The sequence below is a fragment of the Oreochromis aureus genome, linkage group 19 (genome assembly GCF_013358895.1).
Source record: "Oreochromis aureus strain Israel breed Guangdong linkage group 19, ZZ_aureus, whole genome shotgun sequence".
In the NCBI taxonomy this organism is placed as follows: Eukaryota; Metazoa; Chordata; class Actinopteri; order Cichliformes; family Cichlidae; genus Oreochromis; species Oreochromis aureus.
Window position 1 is genome coordinate 10,829,041 of NC_052960.1, and position 14,714 is coordinate 10,843,754.

At 39.2% G+C, this 14,714-nt stretch overlaps 2 protein-coding genes across 6 annotated transcripts; one reads left to right on the plus strand and one right to left on the minus strand.

The window, feature by feature from the left end:
* The first annotated feature begins 431 nt into the window (after positions 1–431).
* LOC116318099 (vacuolar protein 8-like) lies at positions 432–6,272 on the plus strand. The gene is made up of 13 exons (XM_031737031.2): positions 432–678; positions 902–1,021; positions 1,658–1,777; positions 1,933–2,052; positions 2,330–2,449; positions 4,128–4,336; positions 4,460–4,505; positions 4,576–4,709; positions 4,911–5,042; positions 5,147–5,261; positions 5,357–5,491; positions 5,576–5,701; positions 5,815–6,272. Exons 1-13 carry the CDS (start codon positions 489–491, stop codon positions 5,946–5,948), a joined length of 1,701 nt encoding a protein of 566 aa, XP_031592891.1. The 5' UTR covers positions 432–488; the 3' UTR covers positions 5,949–6,272.
* LOC116318130 (ensconsin-like) lies at positions 6,125–12,880 on the minus strand. Of its 5 annotated transcripts, none has more exons than XM_039603742.1 (15): positions 11,828–12,880; positions 11,107–11,172; positions 10,926–10,997; positions 10,659–10,822; positions 10,448–10,547; positions 10,146–10,262; positions 9,768–9,925; positions 9,536–9,669; positions 9,206–9,444; positions 8,943–9,120; positions 8,695–8,863; positions 8,509–8,613; positions 7,783–7,833; positions 7,406–7,634; positions 6,125–6,992 (listed from the first exon to the last, which is right to left on the minus strand). In XM_039603742.1, exons 1-15 carry the CDS (start codon positions 11,952–11,954, stop codon positions 6,982–6,984), a joined length of 1,920 nt encoding a protein of 639 aa, XP_039459676.1. In that variant the 5' UTR covers positions 11,955–12,880; the 3' UTR covers positions 6,125–6,981. The 5 variants fall into 5 exon arrangements, with proteins under 5 accessions (XP_039459676.1, XP_031592935.2, XP_039459675.1 ...); XM_031737075.2 differs by having other exon boundaries at positions 8,943–9,093; positions 11,107–11,202; XM_039603741.1 differs by having other exon boundaries at positions 9,768–9,901; positions 11,107–11,202; positions 11,828–12,878.
* Between the last annotated feature and the right edge of the window lie 1,834 nt (positions 12,881–14,714).

A 14,714-nucleotide genomic window follows, 5' to 3' on the forward strand; every position in this document is an offset into this window, starting at 1 on the left:
TACAATGGCCAGAGAAGAAGTATCCTATTAATTTATTCAAGTAATGTAATGTTTTTACCCGTGTTGCACTTTTTTGTAAGCTGATATTTGTAAGCTGATATACACTTTACACAGTTCACATAGAATATCATACAGTTCTACATCACAGTCACAAAGGCTTGCACACAAAGAAAGAATACAATAAATTTGTAGCCTAGAACAAAAGAAACGCAAACGAAAATACTACCAACCCAACATGAAGGCTACAGAATTCCACAAACTTGCACAGCCGCGAAACGACTAAAATAATTAAATATTAATTTTTATTAAGTGTCACAATAAGTTTTACTTTTAAAGTTGTGTAGAGATGCAAAAACCTTAAAGCTAGAAGAGCAAGATACTTTCGAGAGTCTAAATTTACCTTGCAGTCACGTGACACAGCAGTAGGCGTGTCTACGTGCAGGTTGTGTAAAATAGACAGGTGTCAGGACCTTGTACAAGATGCAGTCATGGCTTCAGGGTTTTGTGACACCTGCTCGCGGTTGTTGAAGGAATTTGCGGATCATTTGAGGAGCGCTTGGAGAGAGCTGGAGCTCAAGATAAAGGAAGCTTTCAGAGAGATTGGACGGTGCAACTGCTTTAGGATTTCATCCGAGAGAAAGAAGGCTTTTGATTTGCCTTCCTTACGCCTCAACTGTGGTAGGAAAATTGCAGCCATGCATATTTTTTTTTTATGGAAATCGCTGTAGAGGAACAAAAAGCGAGGCAGAGGGCCTCTGTGTTATTTGGAAAATTGAAAAGCATCAAAGTAAACGTTTAGACAGCAACTTCTTTAAACTTTCATACTACATGTGCTATTACTCTTCAAAGATGTACACAAGTTTATATAATCAATTCAATTAATCTCTTTCCCCCCTCCCAGACAATGAAACTCAACTTCTCAGCCAGGAAAGTCTGCAAACACTGAACAAACTTGCAACCTCAGAAAACACTGATCTACAAATGACTTCAGCCATGTATTATCTACACCTCAGTCATCATCGTGAGTAAAGATTTCACGTTTTTGTTTCATCTGACAGTATTCCTGATAGCAGTAACTTGCAGATGATCAGCTGTTGTTTGCACTTCAGGTTTCATCATAGGCCTCTATCAGTTACTGCAGAGATATTTTCTCTAACGGGTGTGACCAGTATGCAAATTTCCAACTGTATTTCTTTTTCCCCAAGGCTGGCAGATAAAACGCCCACTTATGGACCCATGTCTTACAAAGAAGGAAGAATAAGAGGATTTTACTGTGAAATTCACAGTATGCTTTATTATAATCTGCCAACCAAGAGCCCAATGATGCATATTAGCTGAGGCTTCTTCTTTCAGTACAGCATAGACAGTTTTCTGTAGTATATAAATGGGTGACCAGGTGTTTTGTGTATTGGTGGCAGTTGACAGATTGCTGTGTTTAGATGCTTGAGGTTATAGCACAACTTATGAGGGATATATCTTTTGAATTTATAATCAGCTACAAGTATGTAATTCAAATTTGTAACATTTAACTTCTGCAAGTAAGACTGACATACAACTACTATAAATTGGTCTCAACTCGAACATTGTTCATTCTGACAGCAAAAAATGTGACTTAAGTTTCAAAGTGTGTTACTTTTGCCTTCTTTGTGTGTTACAGTGAACTGTCCATTACCAGATGCCTTCATGGAGCCCATCATGGCTCTACTTTTATCATCTGATCTTGATGTTCAAAAGACTGTCTCTCTCGCCCTTGTAAATCTGTTAGTAAAGAATAATGGTAAGAGATAATAATAGTAAGATATTTACATTATTATAGTTTTTTTTTAATTAATCCAGAATTTTAGTGATTTTGATAGTGTGATTCTAAAAGCTCGTGGTCTTTTGGAACAAATGGCTTATTTATGATTTGCCATCCATAAAATTTGATTTCAGTGTGTAAAGAATTGGTGATAGAAATGGGGATGCTGGTGCCCATAATTGAGTTGTTCCGGTCAGGTGATCCCACTGCTCAGTGTCACTCCTGTGCCTGTGTTGCCATGTTGGCCTCCTCAGGTTTGTACAGACCTTCATTTTTAAAGTATTTTTCGACACGGTTTAGAAAGTACAAACACTTAATTTTAAAAACTTATTATGTATTGCAAAATAAATGGCAGGACTTTGAGGATGGCTAGAGAACTGAAGACTTATGAGAAAAGTAGTTATTTTGTTCCATGTGCTTCTTGAAATGAACTCTCCTCTGTCTTGCTGAAATTCTGCTAATTTGTTTTGGGCCACTAGCACTCCAAAATTGTCTCTGCGTGCATAGTTGCTATTTCATCTTTCTTTCCAGAGTCAAATCGAGATTCTTTGATGGTCGATGGAATCATACCGCTCTTGGCTTTAGCAAAATCTTTTGATCCAAAGGTCCAACGGAATGCAACTTGGGCTCTATTACACCTCACGCAGTCAGGTGGGACCATTTCATTTGAATGTCACTGTGCACTTACAGTTGTGGTTAGAAGTTTAGATACACTCATCATTGGCATCAGTGCCGTAGTAATTTAATGATTACTTTGAACTGTTCTTTTTCTAGGGTGGAATGATTGTGCAGTATACATGTTTATTTAAAACTTTAAAAAAACAAGAAGTCTGTGCACAGCTTTCAGTTTATTTTTTATTTTCTCTAATCCACCCAGGGTCAAAGTATAGATGCAGGCTCGGATATACACATATGCCTACATTAGTGGGGGTAATAATGTTTTGTTAAATGCCCTTTAATAAGTTGCACCTCAACCAGATGTTTTTAGTAACCATCAACAAGCTTCTGCAATAATTCTGGATGGATATTTTACTAATTCTACCAAGAGAGGTAGTTGAGTTTATTTAATTGTTTAATTTCTTGTAGGGGTTTTTTGTTTGTTTGTTTGTTTTTGTTTTTTTTTTTTTTTTTTTTTTTTTTTTTTTTAAAATGGTTGAGGTTTGGGAAACCCACTCCAGAACCTTAATCTTAGCCTGCTTTATCCATTCCAAAAACCAGTTTTGATGTGTGTCTTTGAGATCATTGTCCCTTTGGAAGACCCAACTGACTCAAAGTTTCAATCATCTAGCTGTTAATTTTAGGTGAAGTTGAAGAATTTGAAGGTAGTCCTCCCTTCTTTATTATTCCACCCACTTTGTGCAATGTACCACTGGAAGCAAAGCAGCCCCAGAGTATGATGATACCACCACCATGCTTGACAGTTCAGTTGATAGCCTCACCTTTATTGCTCTAAGTACACCTCTTGTCTTTGTGGTATTCTCTTTCTTGGTCAGCACCCACTCAGCCCAACTGATGTAAAACTTCATGTGAACAGTGATGCTGATGTTCCTACAGTTTTCAGGCAGGCTTGAGCCTTGGTGGTTCCTGGGTTGCTGAATAAACATCCTAACCAATTTCTTCTCATCTGAGGGTGATAGTTTAGGTCTTTTTTTTTTTCAGAGATGGGCAAAGTGGTGACAAATCCTAATAACTTGTACTTATGTACAGTTGTTTGAAGTAATGCTCTTTAAACCTGCAGTTGTTTAGAAGTGGTTCCAAGAGACCTTCCTAACTTGTGTAACAGTTCTTATTGTTTGTTCTTCACTGAGTTCCATGGAGTTTCCATTGTTCTGAGTATTGGTCAATCCAACATGTGCTCTCAAACAAATGCTCCTTATGCAGGCATAAAGAAGAGTTGTAGTCAATCATGATCACTAACAAGGAGTTAATTTGCCGTGGTGTTAGGCCTAGAAGCTTGTTGATGGCTACTAAAACCATCTGGTCGATGTGTAACTTAGTAAGGGATGTTTACCCATTAGTGGGGGTGTAATTATATATTCGAGCCTTTATCTATACACTTTTTTTCTTGGTGTGGATTAGAGAACTGCATCCAATTTGTGTGGTTTTTTTGGTTTTGTTTTTTTTAAAGTCATTAAAGAGGTATGCTGTACAGTCGTTCCACCCTGGAAAAGAACAGTTTAAAGAATTAAAAGGCCAAAATTCCCGTGACATCCATGCCGATGATGAGTGTATGTAAATTTTTAAGCGCAACTGTATCTTCCAGAAACTTCTCCATTTCTCCCAGTGTTACATTTCCTTTTTTTTTTTTTTTTTTTTTTTTACTCTTCAGATTGGTCAACAAGGATGTTATGCCAAGCAGGAGCGATTCCTGTTTTGCTTCTTCTCCTACAGTCCTCAGATTCAGAGGTTCAGTTTTATAGCTGCACTGCTCTTTGCAACATTGCTGCTATCCAGGAGCATCACCCAAGATTGCTCAGAATTGGGGGTCACTATTTATCAAGGTCTCTTTTGACTCTTATGTCTTCACCTGTGAAAAAGGTAACTCTGAACATGAGTTAATTTAATTTAATTTAATTTAATTTAATTTAATTTAATTTAATTTAATTTAATTTAAAGAAAATATTTTTTTAAAGAGGGGAAAAAAACCAACTTCCTTTTCAGAATTCAGCCCAAGCGTGCCGGTGCCTGCAGACTCTTTCAAAGAATGGTAATTATAAGAGTAAATCCAAAAAGGTATCATACCTCTGGCAGATGGTGTTTATTACTTTTATGTGTAGTTCTCATTCAGGACCAGCTGATGGAGCTTGACTGCGTGTTGCCTCTGAAGGCGCTGTTAAAAACCTCTACTTCAGTGTGGATTGAATCGGCCATAACACTACTGTCTACACTGTCGGCACACCCGTCTAACACCGTATGTTAGCCTAAATAAATAATTAACAATAAAGCTGGGAGCAGTCCTGGTTTTATTATAAAACTGTTTAGTGGTTTTATATTTGCATTGTGCCAATATTTATTTAAATTTTACTTTAGTGGAATTCAGTGTCACCTAAAGTAATTGCACAGTTTTTATTTAAATTCTAATATTGACAGTAGTTTTGTAATTTGATTCCAGGACATCCTGGTAAGTGAAGGACTATTGGAGGAAATTGGTCAGGTGCTTCATCATCCCAGATCAAACTCTGTTATAGTCACATACAGCTGCAAGATAATCACTGATCTGTGCACTTCCCACGTCGGTGAGCAGGTACTTGCAGACTACAATTCTTTTTTTTTTTTTTTTCCTACCTCTGCTTTATTGATTTGTCTGAGACTGATTAAGTTATCCTAAATCCAACCAATGTAATCTAGGCTGTGATGGAAAGTCTGTGCTTATCAGGACTCCTCTGTGCACTTGTATCTAACACCCTGTCAGATGAGACATTGCTTCATGTGACATCATGCTTGCATCACCTGATGGCCTGCGGTGAGAGATCTTGACTTGAAATAATGACTTATTTATTTTGAATGTTTGCAGTGGAAAACTTTTTAATAATCTATTACCATTACTCACTGTTTCAGATCTACTCCGGACAAAGTTGTCAGCAACCATAACATCAGAACAAGTTTCAGGCTTAGTGAAGCTGTCAGAACAAATCAGAAATTCCCAGCTGGCCTACAACTCTGCAGCTGTCATAAGCAAATTAGAAATGACTGGTAATGCAATGTGGCAAGAGAAAAGAATGCCTTCCTTTTGTGTTTTTACGCTGGATATATTAAATCTTTCTGTTTTCATTACAGAAGAGATGATCCGTTTGTTGAAGCCACACTACACTTCCATATCCAAGTACCTGTTGGGATTCCTCAAAAAGAAAGATGTTAAATTCCAGCAGCTTGGCATAGTTACCATATTTAACCTCAAGAAAGGTTTGCATTAATTGTGCATTTATTTAAGAACTGAAAATACTGATATCACTACATAAAATTGAAACCGTCTGTCATTGTAAGAGTTCAGAGTTTCTTCCTGTCTTCCTCTGCAGATGGAGACTTTTCATCTCTGTTGACTAACAGTGAGCTAAAGGTTCAGCTGTTGAAGGTGCATGCACAGACAGAGGAAACTAGACAGCTGCTTCAAATGATTCAGCCCCTTTCTCCATCTCCTGTCAACTCTTGACTTTCTCAATGACGTTACAAAGAGAAGCGCACAGACTTTGCATGAACGTAACCACGTTGCATGTAAAAGCTACATTTTTATATAATGTGATTTTTAGCCTTGGGTTTTAAAATGCTTGGTAGTTTTTATCTTCACAGTTTATTTATGTTTTTAGCTGGAAAAACAAGGCGGAGACGTGGCATAGTATTAACTTTAATCAAATATGGCATATAATAGGCTAACGTGATAGTCATAAGCAGTACTTGAACTATAAGATCAAATATTGCGGCTCAGATACATCTGGTTTTGTTTTATGCTTTTATATGAATAAACTCTTAAACTCTATGCATCAGACCTTGCTTGTAAAGTGATTATGCAATTTCAAACAAAGCAGTCAGTGCAAAAAAAAAAATACACTGTGCATTGTATCCTCTAAATTGGCACAAACACACACACATACACAAGAAAAATGAAGCACAGTCTTTGGAAACTATATTCCTTAGCAGCTTTGAATTACATGATTGCTGTACTTTACAAAATCCAAGGTTAAGGTACAGTGGGAATACAGGAAGTCATCTTTCGCTAACACATAAAACTCTTGTATTCTCAGAGCAAACTGCCACTTTTGCTATTCTAACTCCACAGTGACAAAACCGAGGAAGAAAAAGTGCAAGGGTGGCAAGAAATATCAGGAATAAGCAAAAAGCATACGGCATATTGTGACTGTTTAGAGTTCCTATTCCTAATATTTCAACAGAGGCAACACTCTCCTTAACTGCGTTTGCCAGCACAGTCTACATCTACTGCTTTTTGGATAGTTATTATTAGATCAGAAAACTGCTGTACTGAAAAAGCTCATATGTGATTCGCTTTATGCTTGTGCCACTGGTTACACACAGAAAAGTGACCAAATGCTGACATCCTCATTGGGAGGCAAAGCTATAATTTTACATGCTCTTTCAAAGTGCCGAAGGGGAGCAAAATAGCTGTGCAGCAGTAATTCTTGTGTTTCACCGGTCTCCAACAAAGGCTTTGAAAGTCATCCTGCAGGCATTCAGATGACCTCTAAAAAAAGCAAAAGAAGATGACGAACAATAGATATTAAATCAAAAACAGCAAATAGAACATTTTGAAAGCAGCATTATGAGCATAGAACGCTTCACCATCAACCTGAATACGCTTTTTTCAAAGCTCACATAACTTTCCCCCATTTATAACTGAGTTTTTATGAGTTGGTTGCTACGGGCCTGCCTGCACAAATCACTGTGGATCATCAATCACAAGTGAGTGAGCCTGCATGTGTGGGTAGTACAGCCAAATGGGAATTAACATGGCAAATTATAACATGTAAATGAGTAACTGGTAACTTAAGGTGGGTGATTTTACAAACACACTCGCTGATTATTAGGCTGATGGTTGGTTTCGCTTTCCCACCCTGAGGAAAAGTGTTTTTAAATGATATGCTGGTTGTTTCTCACCTGCACGTTGGTGGGTCTGGATTTCCTCCAGGCCAGTGAGAGTTCTAAGAGACCTGCGTTCTTTGAAGGCCACAACAGGTAGCATATCCTCCTGACTGTTCAGCCCCAGCTGTGTGGTTTTATTTCCCACTGGCACCTTGGCTGTATCTTCTATCGTTCCATTGTGCACAGGCTGTGTGTTTTCCTTTGGTTGGGCTTCATTTGACATAATCCTCACTGGAACAGATTTCTGTGTTAAAAGGCATTAATCATTTTAGTCAAGGACAAGTTGTGTGGCTTTTAGAAGTTGAGCTGATTGTTTAATAGCTGATACAGAATGTGCGTCATGAGAGACTTGAGGCAGTATACTTTTTAAAAAACGAAACACTTAATCTCACCGTATCTGGAGAATCAGTCCTTCTGGTTCTCCGCATGATCTCCTCAAGTCGCTGGAAAAGAAAACAACATTCACTAAAATACTTTCACTCAGAGAATACATTCAGTGTCTTTCATAAAACAGATTTTTCGGCACACCCTGTTTCCATAATAAATGTAAAAATGCTGACAAGTTAAAGGTAAAATAGTAAAACATCCACTTTTAAAAATACTGCCTGTAATATATTTTTTGACAACCGTGGCGATGGCTACAAGCTAAAATGAGGCAACTTTTATTGCAGAGTCTCCTGATGTTCCAAGGAACAAGGGTACCGATTTTCAGCCTCGTCCCTTGTGTACAGAAATGTCTTCGGGCTCTGTAAAACTCTGAAAGATATTAGTGATCACAGTGGATGAAATCTCCAAATTATTTACAATTAAAAAGGTTATTCTTAAATGGCTGTCTTTCACAGAGTGATGAACCCCAGTGCAGCTTTATTTCTCAGTCTAAGTTTCTTGCTCTTTTTATACTCAATAATTTTTCTTCTTAACTTTATAAGTTGTATGATTTTGTTTTTTTAGCAATATACAACAGTGCCATTTTTAACATGTTGCAGGAATCAAGTTCAAACAATGAATGGAAACAATAAAATCTCAGTTTCAACTAAGTCTTTTAAATATTTTCAGTTACACAGTGTCCATTTTTCTCATTGTAACTTCTTTTTCTAAGTGGGCTGACAAACTGTCACCTTTTTCCTTGCTTGGCGCTCTGCTTCCTCTTTCTGTGCGAGCAGTTCCCGCTCTTGTTTCAACTGCTCTGCTCGTGCCTGCTCTTTGGCTAGTTCCTCCTCTCTCTGCACAGACAGGTAAAAAACACAAACCAAATTTATCTACGAATATAATGCACGATAAGAAAAAACGTTTCTGTTTCCCACCTGTTTCTGCAAGAGGGCAGCTTCCCTCATAGCCTGAGCTCTCTCTTCCTCAGCTCGTCTCTGCTCTTCTTGCTCCCTTCTCCTCTTCTCCTCTATGAGACGCTGAGCCTCAGCCTGCTGTCGTGCCCGCTCCTCTCCCCTCCTGCGCTCAAGTTCTTCACGGCTTCGCCTGGATGTTATTTGTAATGTTCTTAAAAGCTTGCTAATGAATATTGTTACCATATACTTGGATGTGCTTTTTTTTTTACCTTTCAGCCTCCTCCCTCTGTAAGCGCTCCTGCTCCTCTTTCTCCCGCTGTAGTCGGGCCTCTCTCCTCTTTTCAGCCAGGAGACGTGAGGCTTCCTCTGGGTCAGTAGTTCCAGCTGAGGGGCGGGACGTGACTTCAGGAGTCTGTGGAGCTGAACAAGGAGGCATTTTGGAGAGACCTAAAGAGAAATAATTTACACTTCACTATAAATATCCCAGAAACACATTGACACACTTTGTGCTAGATACATTTTTCTAGCTTACCTCCATCTCCTGCTGTTCTGTTTGACATCACTTTGTCTTTGTCAGGCAGGTTTGACCTTGGAGTCTCCTGTGGATTTTTACCCCTCAGTTTCTCTTGCTGAGATTCACCTAATGTCCTGACAGGCCTGGAGTTAGCAGGAGAGAGGGCAGAGTTGCAAACAGCAGCATCTTCCTCAGGGACTGAGGGGAGCTCAGGCTGGAGCGGGGTTGGCTGTTTGATGACTGATCTTTGTGAGGTCCTTTAAGAGGAATTAAAAGGGAGCAGATGTAACATTTTGTTCACATTACTGCCACTCTGTCTCTGACGCACAGTTGTGGCACTTTACCTACCGTTCTGATGATGGAGAGGATGTTCTGCTCGGCATCACAGCTGATTTTACACAGACGCTGATGGTATTTGATTGAACGTTAGAGCCAGTACTTGAGGTCCTCTTAACAATGTCTTGCTGCTTTGCTGCTTTTATCTAGATCAAAAGAAAATGTTGTTTCCAATTCAAAACTGCGACTGAAAAAAGAGACAGCTGGCTGATCGTAAAGATTTCTAATGAAAGGAAACAGCTACCTGTGCCACACTGATGCTTCTGTGCTGGCTGTTGCGAGAACCAGAGGAAGCAGATGGCCTGTTGTGGACTGAACCAGAGTGATGCCGGGGTTTGTGAGTGGTGGTGGTGGTGGTATTCATGGAGTGGAATGAAACTGCACGGCGACAAACATGGACAACTGAGCCAGTGTTTTGCGCCATAATTATGACAAATTGGAGAGCAATGCACAAATGGTGGGAACAGTGAAAAGGATGGAAATATGAAGCAGCGTATCAGCAGAGAGAAAAGCAGCAGCGTTAGAGACCAGAGGGCCCTGAGAGATGTTAGTTGTTGTAGCAACAGAAGTTCCTTAATGTTAAATTAAAATAAGTACATTCTTCTGTTATGGGGGAGAGTACCTTGTTCTCCTGACTGACAACCAGCACTCTTGCTCCTGGCCAGATAAGAGCATGTGGGGGTAAGGAGACGACTGACCAGGTTCTTCTCCCATGTGGTCAGTGGCAAGCGATGTGGAACTAGTGTATTAATCAGTGTAAAGTTTTAAATGCAGCAAAAACAGAAGATAGGGGATGCCAAGAATTGTTGTGTTAAGATATCCTACAGAGACAACAGATACTGCAAGCAGGTTGTTATGAGTTTAGTAAGATTATGTTAGGAAAAAGAAATGAGAGAGAAAAGAAAGCTCATTTGCCTAGCTTACCATTTTTAGTGAGCTTCCTTCCTCTTGCATTTTGACTGAGGTTCTGCTGGGCCTTTTGGCTCTTCTCTAGTGTCCTACGCACTGCAGATTCATATCGTTCCTTAATTCAGAAACACCTTTGAGTTAATTTTACTTATGCAAGTGGCACAGCCGGAACAACTCATCAGCATTGCTAGAAATAAAATACTCGATATCCACCATCAAAACTCACTCTCTCCTCTTTGAGCCTCTGCTTCCGCTTCTCTTCCACAGCAGCACGCCTCCTCTCCTCTTTGAGCCTCTGCTCCAGGAGTTTCTTCTTGCGCTCCTGCAGTTGTTGTTCATAGTAAAGCCTAGCCCGCTGCTCCCGCTCTAACCTGTTCAGTTCCCGAGAGGCTAAGAATGAACAAAGCAAAATGTATGTAAATATTATTAGAAATTGAGGCCAGTGTACTTGCAAGGACATGTGAATATTACCATCATGTAGGGGCCCACATACCAATTAGCTTCTGGTGCTCTTCTCTTCTTTCTCGTGCGGCTTTCAGCCTCTCGTCCACATTTAGTCCATTACCTGCCAGGATGCCAGGATAAGATATAATAGCAATTTTACTTACAAAAGTAAAAAAACATGGCCTAACATCCTAAAAATATGACAGCAGGGTCAGTGTGCTCTCACGAACCTGCAGCGGCCCGGGGAGTAACTGTGTTGCAGATGTTGACAGAACAAGTTGCTTTCTTCACTGTCGCTGAAATTGGTTTGTGATAAGAGCCATTTTCTTTCAGAGAAGAAAAAAAATGTATCTTATTCTGTGAAAAATTCTTTCATCAAGGCTTTATTTTTTAATAAAACTGATACTCATTACCCAGATACTTGGAATTGACTGCGTCTGTAAACAGACACAAGTTTATAAAGCTAAATTGTTTGAAGTGGCCCTTGGATACAAACTCCAATCAAATCAGCTTTTAAGAAGCTGTCCCGAACAGTGGTGGTTCAGGACTGTTTGGCCCCAGGGTCAGCTCCACATGAAAGAGCCTTTATAAATTGCCTACATATAAAAGGCTAGCACCTGATCAGTCCTCATGAGTACAGCTGAATCAAACACTGTAAAAGGTTAAGATAGAGTGGCACACGCAAGACTGAAGAGTAATTAGTTTAAACAAGGTGTTTCTTTAGGGCTATACCGTATACTGGTGTCATTAGTTTATTATGAAATATGTACAAACAGATGCCTCGTTATTTAGTTCACTGCAAAGATTTCTTAAGAGGAGTGCTTAATCTATACGATCAACTAATAATCAATATGGTGAAATGATTCTGTGGTTCTAATCTACAATCTCTGATTCAATGAAAAGGCAGTTTTGATAAGATAATCATAGAAAGCACAGAAAAAGGCTACTAACCTTCTGTTTTTTCATATCTGTTTCTCTTCCTTTGGCTTTCGATGGTACGTGTAGAAAGAGGTCCCTGCGATGGAGGGATGACACACTGTTTCTTCTGCACAGCCATGCTATGTACTGAACCTGGCATACCAATGCTCTCCCTTAAAACCCCCCTTTCCTTTCTCTCCTCCTCCTCCTCTTTTGAATTTCTATTTCAAGATGCCTCTGGGTCCTCGGTTAAGTGTGCTGTGCGTGGAACTGCCTCCTGCATCAGCTGCTTGTCCATCTGTGCCTCACAAATAAACAGGGAGAGGAGCAAGAATACAAAGCCTTTAGTTATACCGTGTCCAATGGATTGGAAAATATTAAGGCAGGATTGTTCACATTGAAAATTTCCTCCGGTCTCGTTCAGGGTTACGAAAGTCTGAAGAGATTCTGAGCCACTGTGAGTCTCATCTATAAAAAGGCTACTCCCCCTTTAAAGATCTCACCCTTGTGAGCTGCTCTGCTTTACTTTCACATAATATAGCTGTGTCACTTTAATTCCCCCACCTCACTGCCTCTTTGCTGGATGGAAGCAGGCAAAGGGATGCAGCATTTCCTGGAGGCCGTAAAAAATTGAAGCAAACCTCGGAGCTTGCCATCATGCATAATTATCATTGCGTCACAGCTGCAATATCCAATGACATATATTGCCTGGACATTAACTCGCTGTGATGCAGTTAGTGTTCATAACAGATGAGGCGAAAATGGCCTCTTTTTCCCTATGATTCATCTTTGGTGAATAAAATAGTCTGACCACTAGATGGAGGGCTTTCTTTAAAGAAACAGCTTCAGATCTCCACCCAGATTTGACACATGTGACATTTTTACATTTTTACATGTGACATTTTTACTTAAGGGTTTGTTGTTATTAATTTATGTGCTTTACCACTTGGATTTGAAGCAGTACATTATAACTTAGCTGACCAGCAGTCCATGTGGTACACTTATTTTTAACCTTAACCTGTCATCTCAATTTTTCTTACTAAAGTTTAAAAGATAGCAGCACCATTCAATAACTTTCCAGTCTACTTAGAAATCGACTGAAAACAGAAAGTGTGTATATCTCACATGGATATTTAATTTAAGGCTACAACATGATTTAAATGCAAAGTTTGATACCAGAGTGGTATTTTCCTGTTAGCTTACTTTCTTCATGAAGCTAATGAAGCTAAATTATCAGCTGAACTTTTTCTAAAAAGTATAAAAAGTTTAGCTTTTTATAATATAATTAGCAAATATCTACTGATAAATAGATGGTTTTGAGAGAAAAGAAAACATTTTATAGGCATCTTACATACAACTGTTAGCATTAGATTTAGCTAAAACAAAGTCTATACTGTCTCTGAGTAAACTTAGAATGATCCAATCAGGAACCAGAAAAGAACTGTGCTGGTGCAGTTTGACAGTTTGAGTTGAACTGTTAATAATAATAATAATAATAATAATTATAATAATGATAACAACTAGACAATGAAACTGTTTTTCACTAGGGTAAACTAATCCTAAAATAAATAAATAGATAAATAACTGTGTGGTGACTTACCTGTCTCAAGTATAGAAAAGAACAGAACGTAACTTACAGTTAGGACCAATCCTGTCTGTAGGAAATAATTACTAATAACACTAACAAGGTTGGTAATGTTGTGTTATGTGCATAATTACATGCAACTCAACTCTTTTAGCTCAGAGGAAAGACTCCTACTAACAGCTGCAATGAAAACAACTTTACAGCTTCTCATAATGTATTTTTCTTTCCAGGCCCTACATATTTTATGGTGAATGTGTCCCCCTCTGCCAGCTTAAACATATAAGCTTTCTTTTGTGCTCACTATAGAGATACAAGTGAGTCCAAATTATATTTTATCTTGTATAACATATCTTGATTTGGATCATAAACATGGCCTTTTGACTCTCGCTCCAAAGGCTTTTTTTTTTTTTTTTTTAAAAAGTGGTAAATGGCCTGTATTTGTATAACGCTTTATTTAGTCCCTAAGGACCCCAAAGCGCTTTACACTACATTGTGTCTTGCCCAAGAACACAACGACCAAGACTGTCGAAGCCGGGCTTGAACCGGCAACCTTCCGATTACAAGACGAACTGCCAACTCTTGAGCCACGATCGCCACCCCCAAAAAGTCAGGTATGTTAAACAGTCCTTCTAAATTCTGTCTCCTCTGCACTGTGAGCAGTGTTTTGGGTATCAGCTGACTGTTAAGCGTAGTGAAAGGATATTTGTTCCTTGTCTTTAGTTTCCTTCCAGGTATGGTGCTCTTTTTTTCAGCTGTGTCGTGAGCCAGAGCCAAACACAGTACAGCCAACTGCAGTGACAGCTCTTTGGCCACCAGGTGGTGTTTCCGTTCCTTTCTTTGGCCTTAAAGAGAGAAACATGGTAAGATGCAAAAATGTACAGGCTCTCTAAGCACTGTCAGTGATGTGCTCACACAATTTGACCACACAAACAGTCTCGCATGATTTTTGTTTGTCCATTATATGATAATAGGGTGTTTTATTATATATAGTAAATATTTCAATCCACATACATTAAAAATAATCACTCAGATTCTGACTATTTCTTTAGTTTCTGAGGTCATATAGGGTCAAATCCACCCAGGTCCTACGTGCTCACTGGTTAGCACAATGCCCCCTCAACACCACCAACAACAATGCCCTGTGGCTGTGTTTCACTGGTCAAGCTTGCCAGAGTCGTCATCCAAACAGTCTGAAATGTGCCCCAACGATATAGTACACCACAGTCAGCTGGTGTCCCCACAGAGTCAGTGGAGCATGAATAAGATGTTGATAACCAATCTACAACCAACAGCCAAAAGAGGTCTTTGGACACTGGACCTACACGGGATAAGGTT

Coding starts and splice junctions, on each gene's coding strand:
- LOC116318099 (XM_031737031.2), top strand. CDS start 489: ATGGCTTCAGGGTTTTGTGACACCTGCTCGCGGTTGTTGAAGGAATTT. Junction 679..901: donor TTCCTTACGCCTCAACTGTG/GTAGGAAAATTG, acceptor CCCCCCTCCCAG/ACAATGAAACTCAACTTCTC. Junction 2,053..2,329: donor TGCCATGTTGGCCTCCTCAG/GTTTGTACAGAC, acceptor CTTTCTTTCCAG/AGTCAAATCGAGATTCTTTG.
- LOC116318130 (XM_039603740.1), bottom strand. CDS start 11,954: ATGCCAGGTTCAGTACATAGCATGGCTGTGCAGAAGAAACAGTGTGTC. Junction 10,823..10,925: donor AGAGCACCAGAAGCTAATTG/GTATGTGGGCCC, acceptor GTTCATTCTTAG/CCTCTCGGGAACTGAACAGG. Junction 7,834..8,508: donor AGCGCCAAGCAAGGAAAAAG/GTGACAGTTTGT, acceptor TTTCTTTTCCAG/CGACTTGAGGAGATCATGCG.